The sequence below is a fragment of the Chrysemys picta genome, chromosome 13 (genome assembly GCF_011386835.1).
Source record: "Chrysemys picta bellii isolate R12L10 chromosome 13, ASM1138683v2, whole genome shotgun sequence".
NCBI classification, from domain to species: domain Eukaryota; kingdom Metazoa; phylum Chordata; order Testudines; family Emydidae; genus Chrysemys; species Chrysemys picta.
This window is the reverse complement of record NC_088803.1, coordinates 36,275,839-36,292,238: the sequence shown is the minus strand read 5'-3', so window position 1 is coordinate 36,292,238 and position 16,400 is coordinate 36,275,839. Positions and strand designations below refer to the sequence as shown.

At 44.1% G+C, this 16,400-nt stretch overlaps 1 protein-coding gene and 1 long non-coding RNA gene across 3 annotated transcripts in view; one reads left to right on the top strand and one right to left on the bottom strand.

Moving 5' to 3' along the window:
- LOC122174762 (uncharacterized) overlaps positions 1 to 5,940 on the bottom strand; it is a 55,353-nt gene extending 49,413 nt beyond the window's left edge. The window contains exon 1 of the long non-coding RNA XR_006177044.2: positions 5,641 to 5,940. This is a non-coding gene — a long non-coding RNA (uncharacterized LOC122174762). The remainder of the gene's footprint in view (positions 1 to 5,640) is intronic.
- HNF4A (hepatocyte nuclear factor 4 alpha) overlaps positions 1 to 16,400 on the top strand; it is a 70,991-nt gene that overhangs the window by 23,776 nt on the left and 30,815 nt on the right. The window contains exon 1 of one of the 2 annotated variants that reach the window (XM_005304664.4): positions 14,376 to 14,626. The exons of the other annotated variant lie outside the window; for it this stretch is intronic. Coding sequence (XP_005304721.1) covers positions 14,506 to 14,626 — 121 coding nt within the window. The 5' untranslated portion in view covers positions 14,376 to 14,505. Of the gene's footprint in view, positions 1 to 14,375; positions 14,627 to 16,400 lie in introns of those variants that run through there. 2 annotated transcript variants of the gene reach the window in all.

Here is a 16,400-nt window from a genome sequence, read left to right as displayed (position 1 = left end):
TTATCTTGGAAGTTAGCCAGATGGCGCTACAGCATCCACATCTGTTGTTAATGTGAATGTTTGGATTATAAACCTCTCGTGTTATGGAGTTATTGGTGACTCTTGTGTCCTAACATTACATAGATGACATCTTTCTTCAATGAGAGAATCAGAAATATTAGGGGCAGGAAATATGAGGTCATCCAGTGTATCTGCCTATGTGGAAGAGTGCCTGGGGTGTTGTCTATTTTTTACCAACTCCAGAAGCCAGGATTATCCCAGAATCTCACTTTTGAGACTTTTTTTTAATGTCCAGCCTGATTTTCCCTTTTGCTCTAGTTCTGTCAATCTATTCATCCACCTACACAATTCTGCTCCCTCCTTGATACTTCAAATATTTCTGAACAGTTCTCAGTTAGCATCAGACCCTTTCTTGCTCTTTTTTGGATCCTTTACAATTTCCCCATCATTGTATCTTGTATTGGGATGCCCCAAACTGCACATGAAATCTTCAGGTGTTTTTAGTGTCAGACTAATACAAAGAGTCTTTGAACAGCAAATAGCACAATGTCATTTCTGCTGGGAATGGTTGGAGAAGATGGATGCAGTGTTAAGAGATGAAATATTGTTCAGTATCATGGTGCTAGTGTAACCTAGGCTCACTCAGTGGGGGCTCTGTTCACCTGTAGACGTGGCTGGGCCACAGACAGAGTTTGACGAGCCTTCTACCATCTTGGATAATAGAAAGAGCGGTACAGAACGCCGTAGCACATCTTCTCTTAGGCCTGAGCTACACTAGCGGGGGGGTTCGAACTAAGATATACAACTTCAGCTGAAGTCGAAGTATCTTAGTTCGACTTACCTGGCCGTTCTCACGATGGTGAGTCGACTGCCGTGGCTCCCCCGTCAACTCCGCTAACTCCTCCTGCCAAGGTGGAGTACAGGCGTTGATTCGGGGATCGATTTATTGCGTCCAGACGAGACGCAATAAATCGATCCCCGATACATGGAACACTACCCGCCGATCCAGCGGGTAGTATAGACATACCCATAGACACAGGCTACCACAGCATATGAAACCTCCCTGTCCTCTGCTCCTTAAACTGGCTTCCCATAGAATACCACATCAAGTTCCAGGTCTTGGTCCCTATCTTCAAGGCGCTCCATGGCCTGGGCCCAGGATATCTAAAAGATTGTCTCACATAAACAAGTAGCAACATGAAAACAAACACGTGGCAGATGTTACCCAGTATTGGGAGACCTTAAATAGACTAGAGCTGGGTCTTTTAGCTCAGGCAGAGAAGTTCATACTTATGACCCAGAAGTCACAGGTTTGATCCGCATTGCCAACAACCCACCCAGGGCATGGCATGGCATTACACTAGCAGGATAAATTATGGTACAAGGCAGAAACTGTAGTTAAGAAAGACGTTTGTGGTTGTGGCCCCATGGAGTCATGTGCTGGAATGTGTCAGATCAATCTGTCCTTCTGAGTGGCTCCATCCCTGCAGTACCTGAGTACCCCACACATTTTAAATGAAGTCTTACAGATGGGGAACTGAGGCACAGAGAGATTAAGTGACTTTCCCAAAGTTACACAGGGAGTCCATGTAGTGCCAGGAATTGAACCTAGCTCTCCTGAATCCCTGTCCAGAACGCCCACCACCACCACCATAAGACCAACCTTCCTCTCGCATGAGCAAAGAGGCTCTTCCAGCGGAGACCAGTTCATTACAGCTCCTTATTGGCTCAGACAGGGAGAGGCTGATGTTTAGTTCAACTGGGTGAGCTGCTACTGCAGCCGCTGTCTATGAACCATGGAGGTCTCATTTTTTAGTCTCAGTTGTGTGAAGATGTAGGATGCATCCAAAGCATTTCTGGGCCCCAGCTGAGGGGCTCCACTAATGGATTAACTCCATTTGACAGGTCTAGAGTGAACGGCCCAATGCCCAGAAGAGGTCTGCCATGCTATCCTGTGCGGGACATCCATCAGGAAGGCTTTTGTTTCAGGAAGATGCTTTTTGTCCTTTGGGAAATCTACTATCTAAGCAGTGACTTTATCTACTCTTTCCTTGTCCATGCTAGGACTGAGATTCTCAGCAGAACATAGTGGTCAGTGGATCTCCTACTTTCCCACACAGCCCCAGCTCCTAATCCATTTGGGCTTTGGAGCAGTTTACCATCTCTTATGATCCCTTGCAATTAGCCCCATCGGTCCATTTCCCAGTCCTGGCAGTAGATGATGCAATTGGTACCAACAGTGACAAAGGGCCCTTTCCAGCAGGCAGGTCGTTTGGAGGAATTGTTTTGCAAAAAAAATTGCTTTGTAACCTTTGTTGATTTTGGCAATTCTCCTCCTCTGACAGCAGCGATTCTGGGTATCGCTCCACTGGCTGGAATTATCCAGGAGCTTTTTCATGTGTGTATAATGAACATGAAGTATAAGCAAATGAAACCTAAATGAACAGCAAATGGCCTGCAGGAACTAGTGACAAGGCCCTCGCTGTGTCTGCTGAGCTGTATGCTAAGCAGGGATCTGCAGGGATTCCCCGAGTCAGAATGGGTGGCATTTATCTCCCAACAGGAGTCCCACAGCTCACATAAGTGCTGCTCAGTGAAGGGTATTACTGCTAGGGTCATTTCAGAACCAGAACCTTGGAACCAGAGCTGTGCTCAACCGGGGGATGCTTTTTTGCTGAATTTTGCACATTAAGGACTAGATTTTTGTGCATTCAGCATTCTGTAGCTCCCATGGGGAGGAGAAAAGTGTGGGTTCTCCACTATTTTCTGCTGGGTGCAGAGCTCTTGGAAGAATCTGGCTCCAGACGTACACCACTTCATTCTGGCCCTTTTGTTCTCCTCGAATTTTCTTTTCCATTAAAAAGGCTGAAATGGTCATTTTGAAAGTGAAAATCTGCCGAAATGTATACACTGTATTTTGAACGTTTCATTTCGAAACCACCTTTCCCCTCAAGATGGGCCATTGCTTTGCTCCAGAATAGGCTCATTTTCACTGGAATCGAGTTTTCAATGAACTATTCACAAACATGTGGTGCATTTGGGGGTAAAAATAGGCCCATTTGCAATATTAAAATAAAACATGAAATGGATCTGCAATGTTTAGCCAATCTGGAGGACTCTGTATAAAGGTAACTACATGGAACTTTTCAGTTCTCTTCCCAGCTGCGCCAGTGACTCACTGCATGATCTTGAGTGAATCATTTCAGCCCAGATATTCAAAGGGGCACACATGGAATTGTGTGCACAAACACATACAACTGATCATTTGCACATGCCGTTACCATGACTGTAATGCAGACTCAGTGACTGTGCATGTAGATTAGATGTGCAATTACACTGGCATTTCTGTGAGTGCCGTTGTATGCAATTCTGAAAACCTGGTCCTTAACCTCTCTCTGTGTCAACTGTCCTATTAAAAAATCCAAACCAACCAACCAAACAAACAAATGGCAGTAACAATAACTACTTCCTGGGGGTGTTTAGAGGCTTTGTCGGCATTAATAAAGCCCTTTGAGATCCTGGGATGAAAGGCACTGTAAGGGTTAATCTTATTGTGGGATATGTTTAAACGGTCTGTGTGTGCCTGGTCCCCACTAAGCCCCCACTTCGGACTAAGGTACGCAAATTCAGCTACGTTAATAACGTAGCTGAATTCGAAGTACATTAGTCCGAATTTACCGCGGGTCCAGACGCGGCAGGAAGGCTCCCCCGTCGATGCCGCGTACTCCTCTCGGCGAGCTGGAGTACCAGCGTCGACGGCGAGCACTTCTGGGATCGATCCGGGATCGATTTATCGCATCTTAACCAGACGCGATAAATCGATCCCAGAACATCGATTGCCTGCCGCCGGACCCTCCGGTAAGTGAAGACGCACGTGTTGACGGTTCTCTTTCCCTATCCCTTTTGCATGGCAGCTGTTTATTATGGTTCCTTTAATTAGCTCAGGCTCTCTGAGAATGTCCTTTGCAGCTTCCAGTTCAAATACGTGGATGGAGATTTAGTGGAATCTTTTCCTTACTCCCAAGCATGTCTTATTCCACATGTTCCAAGTGCTTTGGATTACTCAATACCCTAAACCATTCCCAGTGGATCTTTGGCAGCAGAGCACATTTTATGGGCAAGTCTGACTGATTTTTCCTGGGTTTGGACATTTTCAGAGAACTCCTCTTGTCTGCAGTGGTGAACTAGCACGAGGTTGATTAAAGCACCTTGCAGTGTGTTTAGTTTGTTGTGCCCTGATCAAGCCCCAAATTCCTGTTAGCAGGCAACATGTTACAAAATGCACAAGTAAAGGCATCTGCCACAATGTGTGGGCCACCATGGGGCCCAGCAACCAATCTGACTTGGCTGCTTTAACGTGCAATATGCCATCCCCAGGCAATGCAGGCATGGCATCATCTCCTGTAAACACCAGCCCCCAGAAACAACTGGCCCAGGTGCCAAGACCAGATCTACAGATAATTCCTAGGAATTTAAATACTGGGGCTACTCTAGGAGTCGGAGTCTGTTGTTGTCCTTACTTGTCACTTTCACCACTTCACAGACTATGTAGCTTTCAGATTATGCCTTAGAGGTCAGTTTATCCTCTTCATAATGCCATATATATATCCTAGTGTGAGTTACGTGTGGAGATCAAGGGGACAATAGACCTCTAATTAATTCTGCTGAACCTTACAGCCCCCTGGAGACTTCTCCCACCTGTCAAGAATATTTCCAGGAAATGTTACTGGGCCAGAGCTTCAGCTGCTGTATGTCAGCTGATCTACATAGGGTGACCAGATGTTCCGATTTTATAGGAGCTTTTTCTTACATAGGCACCTATTACATAGGCACCTATTACCCACCACCCCCATCCCGATGTTTCACACTTGCTGTCTGGTCACCCTAGATCTACACCAGCTCTTTACCTGATGCTTGTTTCAATTGGATAGAGAACTATAGCGCTCTGCGCCCCGGACTGACTCCAGACAAATTCCTCAGAGCTGCTTATTAACACACAGAAAACTCTGCTCTGTAATTGTTTATGGGACAAATTCCGACAAAAGGCAAATGGGATTTGACAATGTGGCCAAAATATCCCTGTTTACAAAAAGTATGACAAAATAGAAGCCCTTGGCTTTATCTTTCCCATTTGGAAACAGCCACAGAGCAAATATACTCAGGGCACGGAAGGGGGGGAAATTTATATTGACTTTAGAAAAACTGTTCTTTAAAAAAATAATCTCTCTAGATGCCCAGATTCAGTGCTGGACCCCAAAGTCTTGCATAAGGGTTTAAAGCCTGCCTGCTAGCTTGCAGGGTTTGTGTGTGAGCAAGTCATGCAGTAAACTATTCTCTGTTAATTTTTTAATGCAGAATAAACAGGCCGAGAAATGATTAGCATGCAAGTAAGTTCAGCCGAATTGGGGAAATGAGAGAGTGAGGAGGCTAGCTGGAGTTATCAGTTAACCACATGAAGTGCCTTTGCTTCCAAGAGCTAATTCTGCCTGTTGCTTTCTGAACCCTTTTAAATAGCCTTTTTTAAAATTTAAGTAATGACCTAAAATGGCTAGTATAAGCACAATGGGAGCCCTTGTTTTCTCTTCTCTTTTTCTGTTCGTAATGGCTGCGCACAGGAATTGCAGGTGATAAGGGTCCTACCTGGTTTATTACAGATGATCAGCATCTTCTTCCCCATTCCCAACTTTGAAAGGAAGCTGTTAGATTAAGACGAAAATGTGGAAATCCACTTTGTATGTGCGCAACCGTTCTGGTGAGAGTTTCAGTACGATCCCAGCAGACCCAACGAGTGAACAGAAGAGACTGCGAGGCAGGGAAAAAGCATAACTAGGTAGTTGCTTGGAATGGAGTTTGGTCAGTGGTCGGAGATCTATATTCTCAGATAGACAGGACTTTGTCCACAAACTGGAATTTGAAATTTCAAAGGGAGAAAAGCAGAAGGGACCTTTCCGGGTGTGGAGATGACTATGTGACGTTATTTCCCCAGGACTTTTGTTCTTTAGCTTGTAACTCAGGCGGTTTGCGCTTCTCCCTCAGCTCATTTGGTGAATGAGAGACTGAAAGATCAGACAGAGAGAGAGAGATTTGTTGATGACATTCACTGTGGCAATAGACACATGTCCCAGCTTCACAGTACAAAACTTTCACAGTACAGATCCAGTACAGAACTTTTCCAAAATTTGGGGTGGGTTCAGACCCAGCATTTTGGGTTTGAACTCAGCTCTGGTTTACATACACTCATGACAAAGCCACTTTGGTCACAGTGGAGGCCTGGAGAATGTAGGCCGAAATGTTTAGAAATGGCCTCTACATTTGCACCAGCTATGAATTATTCAGGCAAATTGTAGCAACTAGATTTCTAGCTCTAGGCCTGAAGGTGTAATTCAGGATCTTAGATATCCAGTTAATGCCATTTGGGCTTGAAATTGTTGTGGGTACAACATTGTGCATGAAAAACTAGAGTCCAGAGGGTGGCCCAGCTGAAAAACAGATCTTGAAGGTGAAGCTTGGATGATTACTGGAAACTTGTATGTGTTTGAGATGCAATTTTCCAGGTACTACTCACTCCAAACCATGTGGCTGCAGCCCTACCTGCTGCTTTGGCAAAACTTCACCAGGGATATTAAGAATGTTTTTTCTAGGTCATCGGTTCCCAGACTGGGGGGCGCGCCCCCCTGAGGGGGCGTGAAGAAATTTCAAAGGGGGTGCGAGGCTGTGAAATTTTCATAAAGAAAATATTTTTTTATCAGCGTAATTTATTTATTTATTTTAATTATTTATTTAATAGCCCAACAGACAATAATACATTATACATATTCTGTATACATAATAATAACTATTCATAAAATTGTCCAATTACAGGCCTATATTATTAACGACGATAAAGTATTAACAATCTTCTCATTTTTGATTATGAATATACGTAGACAAGAATAAAGGTATAACATAAAGTACAATAATAATAAAAATACAACTATAAATAAAAGTATATAACTGCAATGTTTTCAAATTTCATACCAGAAAATGCAAATATTTTTTATTTTTTTGCCTTTCGACATGTAGGAATGCCGTTTCGGTTGGTGGGGAGGCCGAAGAATGATGTAGAAAGCAATGGAACTTTTTAAAACTTCTTAGCTTGCTAGCGAGAGTGTTCGAGACTGTTCTATCGTGGGAGTGGTTACCTCCACCACTCACCGTGCAAGACCGCTTGCCGGACTGGTGGTGGGGTATATATAGGGCAGCACGCATCCGTACATAATAGTAGTAGTAAATAAACATTCGCGATAACTCAAATTAACTTGCGTCCGTTATTATTCACGAATCCAAAAAATTATTTTTATAGATTTTTTTTATTAGTATATTATGGCCGCGATTAAGAAAAGGAAGTACGATGAAGACTACATTAAGTACGGTTTCACCGTCATGGAAAAAAACGGGATCTATCATTCTCAATGCATAATATGCCATGTAGTTCTCAGCAATGATGCCTTGAGTCCTGAGTCGTCTTGAGCGACACTTGACAAAGAACCACAGTGCTTTGAAAGATAAACCAAGAGTTTTTTGCTGCTAAACTTCAAAATTTAAAACGCATGAAGCTGGACACTACTGGCGCTTTTCATCAAGCGTCGGCCAAAGTGGTAGAAGCATCTTAAGAACTGTCATTGCTCATCGCTAAAGCCAAGAAAGCGCACATAATAGGAGAAACTCTTGTGAAGCCTTGCTTGTTGAAAGCAGCTGATATTGCGCTTGGTGCCAAAAGCAAGAAAAAAATATCGGAAATTTCGCTTTCTGACAATTCCGTGAAATGTCGCATCGATGACATGGCGAAAGATCTAAAACTTCAAGTTGTGGAGGCAGTAAAAGCTTCTCCTTTTTTCGCAATTCAGTGTGATGATACCACTTATGTAGCACAATGCTGTCAGTTGCTTGTCTACATTCGATTCATTAACGATGGAACTGTGAAAGAAGAACTGCTTTTTTCGAAGGAATTGACGACCACATCAAAGGCTTCTGATGTTATGAAAATGGTTTCTGACTTTTTTGAAGAAAATGGGCTTTCATGGGAAAAACTGGTTGGTGTCTGCACAGACGGTGTTCCAGCGATGTTTGGCTCTCGCTCTGGATTTGTGACATTGGAGAAAGAAAAAAAGTCCAGACGTAACCACGACTCACTGCATCATACACAGACAAGCATTGGCTACTAAAACCCTTCCAGATGACCTATGTGACTCATTGAATTTGGCCATCAAAGTTGTCAATTTTGTGAAGAACAGCGCTTTAAATAGGAGACTTTTTGCAGCTCTTTGCGCAGATTTGGGAGCGATCATAAAATTCTTTTGTTTCACATGGAGGTATGATGGCTTTCCAAAGGGAACATGCTTTCGAGATTATTCGAACTGAAAGACGAAGTGGAAATTTTCCTTGAGCAACAGAAAAAAGAAGAGTTATATCATGCATTTATGAACCAAACGTTTCAACTTTCACTGGCATACCTCGTGGACATTTTTGAATCTTTAAACAATCTCAATTTGAAGCTGCAAAAAAAAAAAAACCCGCTGCAAACATTATAGTGCACCACGATGCCATCAAAGCATTTACGGGAAAAAACGAGCTTTGGAAACGTCAAACGCAAGCTCAGACACCTAACTTTTCATCTTTTCCAACATTTTCATCACTCGCTGAAAATGAAGGTTTCCAAGAACTTTGTAAAGAGGATGCGAAGAACAAAATTGTGTTTCATGTGGACTGCCTTGCTGACGAATTCATCCGCTATTTTCCAGACAACTTTTCTGGCAACCCCGTTCATAAATTAGCATGTAATCTGTTCAACATTGATGTCGATTCATTGCCAGAAGTATTGCAAGAACAAGCACTCGAAATGAAATACGATTCAAGTGCAAAAGATATTTTCGAAAACTTAAGCCTGGAGGAATTTTGGATAAAATATTTCCCAATTTATCCGAAAGTTGGAGAAGAAGCACTACATATTATTCTTCCGTTTTCGTCGACATACCTCTGTGAATAAAGCTTTTCAAGTTTAGTCATAATAAAAACGAAACAAAGGAATCGACTGGATGTCGAAAACAATTTGCGTTGCGCACTTTCATCTTTCAAACCTAGAATTTCCCAACTCGTGAAGAAAATACAGCATCATCCTTCACATTAAATTTGTTTTGTTTATGCTATATATTATTTTAAATTACATTTTTATTAAATGTTTGTGCCAAGAAAAACTATTTGTGCTTATTTTTCATTTTAAATAAAATATTTATACCAAGTTTTTGTGTTTATTTTTAATTTTAAATTATGAATTGAATTAGTTAAAAGGGGGGTTGGATGATGGTAAAGGAGAGGTGGGGGGCATGAGGGTTTCTCAAAAATTAAAAAGGGGGCGTGATGCCAAAAAGATTGGGAACCAATGTTCTAGGTCTTTCTGATCCAAGGTCTGCTTTAGGTACAAGCAATGCAACTCACCACTTGAGGACACACTTTTCTGTGGACTCCCTGGTTCTCTGCTGAGTGATTTCATGGACTCACCCATATCCCTCTCCAATTGTGGGACTGGGGATGCAAACACTCATCATGCCATCTCCCACTCCTTCCAGCAGCCCAGAGCTGTAACTCTTGCCTTGGTCCTTTTCTGATGCCTCTTCACCTAGCTGTCCTGCAGCAGCAAAAAGCTTCACTTTTTCTGGTCTGCTAATCCGACTCTGCATGGAAACCTTGCAAATGAACAGGGTGCCTTGGGATGGCCATTGGGCTCTGTAGGGAGTGCAGGACAGAGTGTCTTCGGTTCCTGGGGAATTAAAGATCACCTTTGGAATCCTATTTTCAACAGATTATGGAGCCTCAATGCAGTGCTTTTGAGCCAATATTCCTCACAAAATTATTCTGCCATATCATTTTCTGCTTCCAATGGCTTCTGCTTACTACAGGCCTCAGGCTTCCTGGATTTGAGGAAGGCCGTCTCCATGCTGAATGGAAAGAGAGGCCTGAAGAATTGCTTCCCCTGCATCCTTCGCTGTTACTGATAGCGCTTACTGGATAATAAAATGCCTTGCGTGTCTATCAGCTAATACCTTCAATCAGCCAATGGTCTCAAACACTTTACAAACATTAATTATTTCAGCCTTTGTCTGTTTTACAGATGATAAATCAAAGCACAGAGGCAAAGTGACTTGCTCAAAGTCACAGAGTAAGCCAGCAGAACGGGAATCCTAACGCCCAGGCTGCTGCTCTCACCACTAGGCACACTGCTTCTCATGCCTCCCATCTGGCTATGGCTTCTGAATGGCGACAGATTGTGTTTTAAGAAGTCACTGGGGTTTTCCTTTCTCCCTAAAGAACAACAATGATTTTTCAATCCACTTTCAATAACTCCATTGACAGGACAAGGTATGGAAGTGCTGCCAAAGGTCATGTCCCTGAATTTCTGCACAAAAGAGGTTCCACATTAGTCATAGGGCAGTGGGGGTTATATGGCCAGGGCCATGTTCTCTGCTGGTATAACTCCATCGAATTCAATGGGTTGCCACTTCCACTGACTGAAGATAGTTCTGCATCCCTTTCCCTTCTTCCAAACTTATTCTTCCTTGCAATTTAGAAGGGGGTTGTTACATTTATTTGAAATAGAAGTAACAATCTAAAATTGTCAGTATATACCTGTTATAGATTTTGGGCTCAGCCACGCCACACGTATAAGCAGGCCAAGTGACTCGGTTACAATCTGCAGCATGGACAAACATCATCTGAGTTTAACTCTTGTCGTGTTCACAGTATAAATTGTAACTGGATCAGAAGACAGCCATGTTATAACTTCAGTGGCTCTGTGCAGGTGGTACAGACAGACTGCTCCTGTGTCTCTCTGAGTGTCACACTCTCTGTCTCTATGCACATAGGATGATTATATCCTTCCCATGCCTGTTTATTAATTGCCCTGTATCCTGCTCCTCATTTAATGAGGCGCGTATCTTATTTGCTGGGAATCCCCTTTCCTCTTAGTGAAATTGCCAAGCTTGTCAGTCTGTATATGGGGCAGGATTAGTCTCATGTCACCCTTGTATGAGGAAAAACACAGGAAAATTTACTGCTCTCTGATAAAATCGAATGATTGCCCCATGCGCAGGGTATTCCGGTTCCTGGAATTCTAACAGTTTCCTATTACAGCTGTCTCACATAGTATGAAGTGCTGAGAAGGTGGGTGGGGAGAAAGATTGATGGGGTGGTAGGAGGAAGTTTCCCTAACCAACTAGATTCTGTCTGGGGCTCGGCTCAGTGCATGTGGAGCTGCCATTCACCGGGAGTCTCATCACCAGGACAGAACATGGAGAGACCCATTGTCCAGCCCAGATTCCACCCTTAAACCCTCCAAAGCTTCTGCCTTCTTTCTTCCAGCTGCTGCTACTTGCTAAAACTGGGCCAAATTCTCCTCTCAGCTGCACTGGTGTCAACGGGCCTGATCCTGGACCCATTGAAGTTGATGAGAATATTTCCTGTGACTTCAAAGGGCATTGTGTCTGCCCCAGGGTGGGGTTACTCCTCTGAAGTCAGTGGATTTGCTCTGGATTTTTACCAGTGAGATCAGAATTTATCCCTCCCTCTGACTGATACTAAAAGAGAAACAGCTGCTAAGTGGGGCAGAAAAATTCAAATCAGCCTAAAAAGGAAGAGATTTGTCCATTAAATAATGTTTTAAGGAGTCCCCTCTCAGGCCAGCCATTCACTGGACCTGGTCTATATGCTTAGCCCAGGATGGGTCAGTGTGTCATTCAAAGATGCCACACAGGCACCAAGTTACCACTGATTCATCAAGGGAATCTCTCCTAAATTCCCAGTAGAGAAGTTGTCAGTCTCTCAGGGAGAGGAGAATCTTCTCATACTAGATTGGAGCTTGAGTAACTTGACTAATGAGAAGGATGGTCTATTGTTGATGAGAGAAAAATCAAGCATTCCTGGTAGTGTACCCCATCTCTGCTTTGGTGTGACCATCCTCAAGAATGCAGGAAGTGTGTAGTCTCCTTGTCTTTGACCTCTCTGCTGAGATAAGGGTTTTGTGATATGGGAGTTAGGTGTCTTTGAGGATCTGGGCCTTGTACACTAGGAATTGAACTGAAAACACCAGTAATGGTGGATTGCAGTCACCACCAACCTAGAGGTGAAAGGCTCCTATGTCCTGTTGACAGTTCCCAGCCTCCTGTGCCATCTAATTTCCCTCAATCTCCCCCACTCACCTTTCGTATACATCTCTTCATTTTCTATTCCTAGCATTCTGAATCCTCCCTGACATACGTCCTCCAGACCTAATGGGAGTGAGCAAGTATTTCAGTCTTATTTAGTCAGCAGCCTAGTTGAACAAAGACTTGTTTTGCTGAACTAAGCAAAATGGGCCATGCTTTTATGATATTTTACTAGACACTATGGCAAATCCTGCACATATTTGACTTAGTGTCTGCACCATTTATCTAATCAAAGGGATCACTCTGGCCAAGCCTGGATTGGGACTGAGGTCCCAGGAATGAGGCTGTTAAGGGGCTGTATTCCACCACCCCCACCTCACACACATTGTTTCAGACAAATGAATTCCTGGCTCAGAATCCTCCTTGCTGAAGGGGAAGTGATATACCAGCCATGTGAGTTCAGAGGGGGGTCCTTTGTATCTTTAATGATCCTCCTGCTCCCACCCCAGGGAAGGAACACTAGACATTAATCCCAAGAAAGGAATGTGGGGCTTTCCCATACCTCCAGCAACCAAGTGGAAGCAAGGTAGCCTATGGAGCATACAGCAGTAGCCTCAGGGTATAGGTGGTGTCTGTGCCTTCAAATATAGACTGTCAGTGTCTTGGGGCACAGACTTTGCAAATCACCATGCTGAGGACATCACCATGATTTTCCGTTCATGTGTCGAATATCACAGCCCAATGGCATGTACACTTTCAGAGTCTGAGGCCCCAGGATTTCAGTGTTGAGCTGCCATAGGGAAGCCATTCATATCAGTCAAGTCTTTTTGACTCAACGTGACCCAGTCTGTCCTGTGTGCCTGTGAAGAGCGATCAAAACTAGTTCAGGGCCATTAACTCGCAGTGTGTAGACTAAATCGCCCTGCATTGATTGAGAAATAAACTGGGATGTTTTGAGAGAGCTGACACTAATCGTTAATTACTGGCCCTTCTATGCAATTCAGCTGATGCTGTTAAGTGATAAATTGATTTCCACTTGTTGATCTTGTGTTATTGTGCAATGGAAATTACAGTGGATTATACAAAATCTTCCCAGTGCAAACCACTGCCACACCCTGGATAAACTGGCATCTCACACGCAGCAGATGAAGCCAGGAGCTCGGAAAAAGAAAAAGCTCTGTTTCCTGACATTTGTAATGTACATTCTTACTGTCCTGTATTATTTGAAGGTCTAATCCAAAGCCCATGGACGTTAATGGAAAATCTCCCATTGATTTCAATGGGCTTTGGATCAAGACTTAACTCTACAGCATGTGTTGCGTGCTATAGTATATAAGAAAGACACCCTGCAGAATAAAGTTCTGTTGCATTGTAAAATGCCTGGGGAAATTTTTAAAATACAAACACACAGGGCAGATTTTTCAGATTGGCCCTTGAAAATCAAAGACAGGAAAATGAGCTGCTCTTCCGGGCTGAGATTTTTCAGAAATGTTAGGCACACAAAAAAATGTCAGTGCAATTTTATGCCTGATCCACCATGCGCTCAAAATGCACCCAGAATCACATTTGTGTTCACATTTGACATGTACCTTTGCATGCCTGGCTCTTCTGAAAATCTGTCCCTGAAAGTTGTTGGGAAAGGCTGTGGAGTGAGAGGTGTTTATAGTGAGCTCTGGCCCTGTAAAACTCGGTTTATAGGGAAGTAAAATGAAAGTCTCATGTTGTTACCATGTGTAAATGGCAATTCCGGTTAGAGTGACCTTCTGTGAAATGAAAGCGAGAGAGAGAAAAGGGTGTGGGGGACGAGAGGGAGAGAAAGCTGGAGGATATTGAAGGGGAGGGAACAGGGCAAGAACGTCGTTCTCCAGGAAGGGTTTTTCCAAGTTCTTACACTTCAGCTAAAATTAAGACCAATAATAACAATTAAGCATCAAGATCAATAGCCCAGCAAATGTACTTCACTCATGGAGAATGCTCCTCTCTCTAAGTGCTGCCACCCCGGCACGTGCCCAGAAGCTGAAATCAGCAAAGTGCATGTAGATTCAATAATAAACAGTCAACAAAATCACTGCTGCCCCACCAAAAAAAAAAAAAAAAAACCCAACCATCCAGCTTAGCGTTCACCAGTGGGTGAGATGATTAAAGATTAACCCCCCCGCCTCTTGCCTCCACCCCTCTGGGGAGTATAGGCCTTGAAGCTCAGCAAATCCTTTCAGAGAAATATTTGAAATAAAAGACAACAGATAGGGGACGCAGTGAAGGCAGCCGGAGGCTGAGGGGCCAATAACCTCCGACGAGGGAATCGCTGCAATCTGGCCCGTGTTTGCTGATGATAATGCGTCTCTCCAAAGCCCTGATAGACATGGAGATGGCAGATTATAGCGCAGCTTTGGACCCAGCTTACACCACTCTGGAGTTTGAGAACATGCAGGTGCTGGCCATGGGCAACGGTAAGTCTACCGCTGGGTTTGCTTTTGCCAGTCAAAGGTGGGATCAGTGGTAGAGCCAGCCAGGGCCTTCAGGAGCACAGGTCATCTGGCAACAGGCATGTAGCTGGTGCAGAGGGCACAGGGGGAGCTGAAGCACCAAGTCGGAGGGGGACTTTTCCTGCTCCTGTAGAGAAGTGTTTCTGTTTAACTAACACGCCACTTGAACTGATCGAATGACATTAACTCAGATACCAAGGCAATGGGTGTAGTATAAGAACCTGAATAGAACAGAATTTTCCTGCTTAACATCTGGCCCTGGCAGACACAGCAGAGGGACTGGGAGCCCGAGCTGACAGCGACTGTCTCTCACAAGTCCCTAACCCAAAGGAAAGGAGAATGCAGAGTGAAGGGTGGTTCTTTACCTCCCTGCTAGGCTGGGCTTCCAAGTAAGGAGCTTTCCACGGCTTGACAGAGATACTGTGAAGCCCAAAGTTGGGACAGTGAACCTGGACAGAGAGCAGCCCCTCTAGCAGTGAAGTAGAATAAAAGCCCCAGAAGGTTTCAGTGCATCACGCTATACAGATTGTAATACCTCCACATAGAGAGAAGCTGTTCATGTGCACAGGTGGCATGACATTTCTCTTTACAACAGGCTGACCGTAGCTAGCTTGAACCCCGTTGCATGACATAATTGGTGTGAATTGAAACATATGTGGGGCTCTGAAGGGAAGGTTCAGTCCTTTAACTGGAAATAGTATCAATGTATCTTATAGCTGTGATAAAAGGGCACTTTCACCCACACACCCTGCGGAGAATCACAATTCTATCAGGATTTGCAACATTGTCCCACTGGTTATATTTTGGAACTTGTGAGGATTCCTTTTTATTAGACACTCAGAGACACAATCAATGAAAATTCCTCTCCGGGTCCCCCCCCCAAGTCCTCTCTAAATACTGGGTTAATCGCTAAGCTAAGTATGCTGCAGAAAGCAACTAACTAGCTCTCAGAGCTACCAGAATGACGTTCCCGCACCCTGGTAAGCTCCCTTAACACAAGCCTGCTCTGAAGACACAAACAGTTTTACTTACAGAATCCTGTCACTGATCTAGTCTCACTGTGGCTGCAAGAGAGAACTTCTCCTGCCACAAACCATCTATATAGAGTTGGGCTCCCCCTGTATATTGTCTCTCTGCTCAGCACTCCATGGGGTCAGCATCTCCAGAGCATATGAACCCAGAGGGAGCAGACCTGAGTGGTGGGTGTAATCTGCCTGAAGTAGGGCATAGACTGTAACTACCATTAACTGCATCAAGGCTGTTCAGTGCATCAAGTCCCAGTACGCAGAGCTCCCCTTTCCAGTGCTGTCTCATGCAGCTTGGCAAAGAACGCTGTCAGATTTTCTAGAGGTGGGAAAGACTTATTAAATCCCCCAGCCTCTGCCAAGGGGCTCGTTAGGGGCAGAACGGGTGAGAGAGAGAACATAATGGCTTATGCTATGGAAATTAACTCCACAGCCCTGAAACATCCCTCATCTGCTGTAACTCCTCCAGCCATTGTTTTGGGTCTTGGTCCCACATTTGCACCTTGGCAGGCTGAGCGATTTGGCTTGGAGAGTTCAGGGGACACAGGGTGGTGGGATGCACAGAGAGGCAGCTGCATTCACACTCCATCTCCTTGAATTGTGTGGACTTGCAGAGATGCCAGTATTTATTCTTACAGCTGGACCTAGGCTTTACTACTAAGCTTAAAGCCCCTTATGTGGCCCTTGTACCATCCATCTAATGTATTGAACCC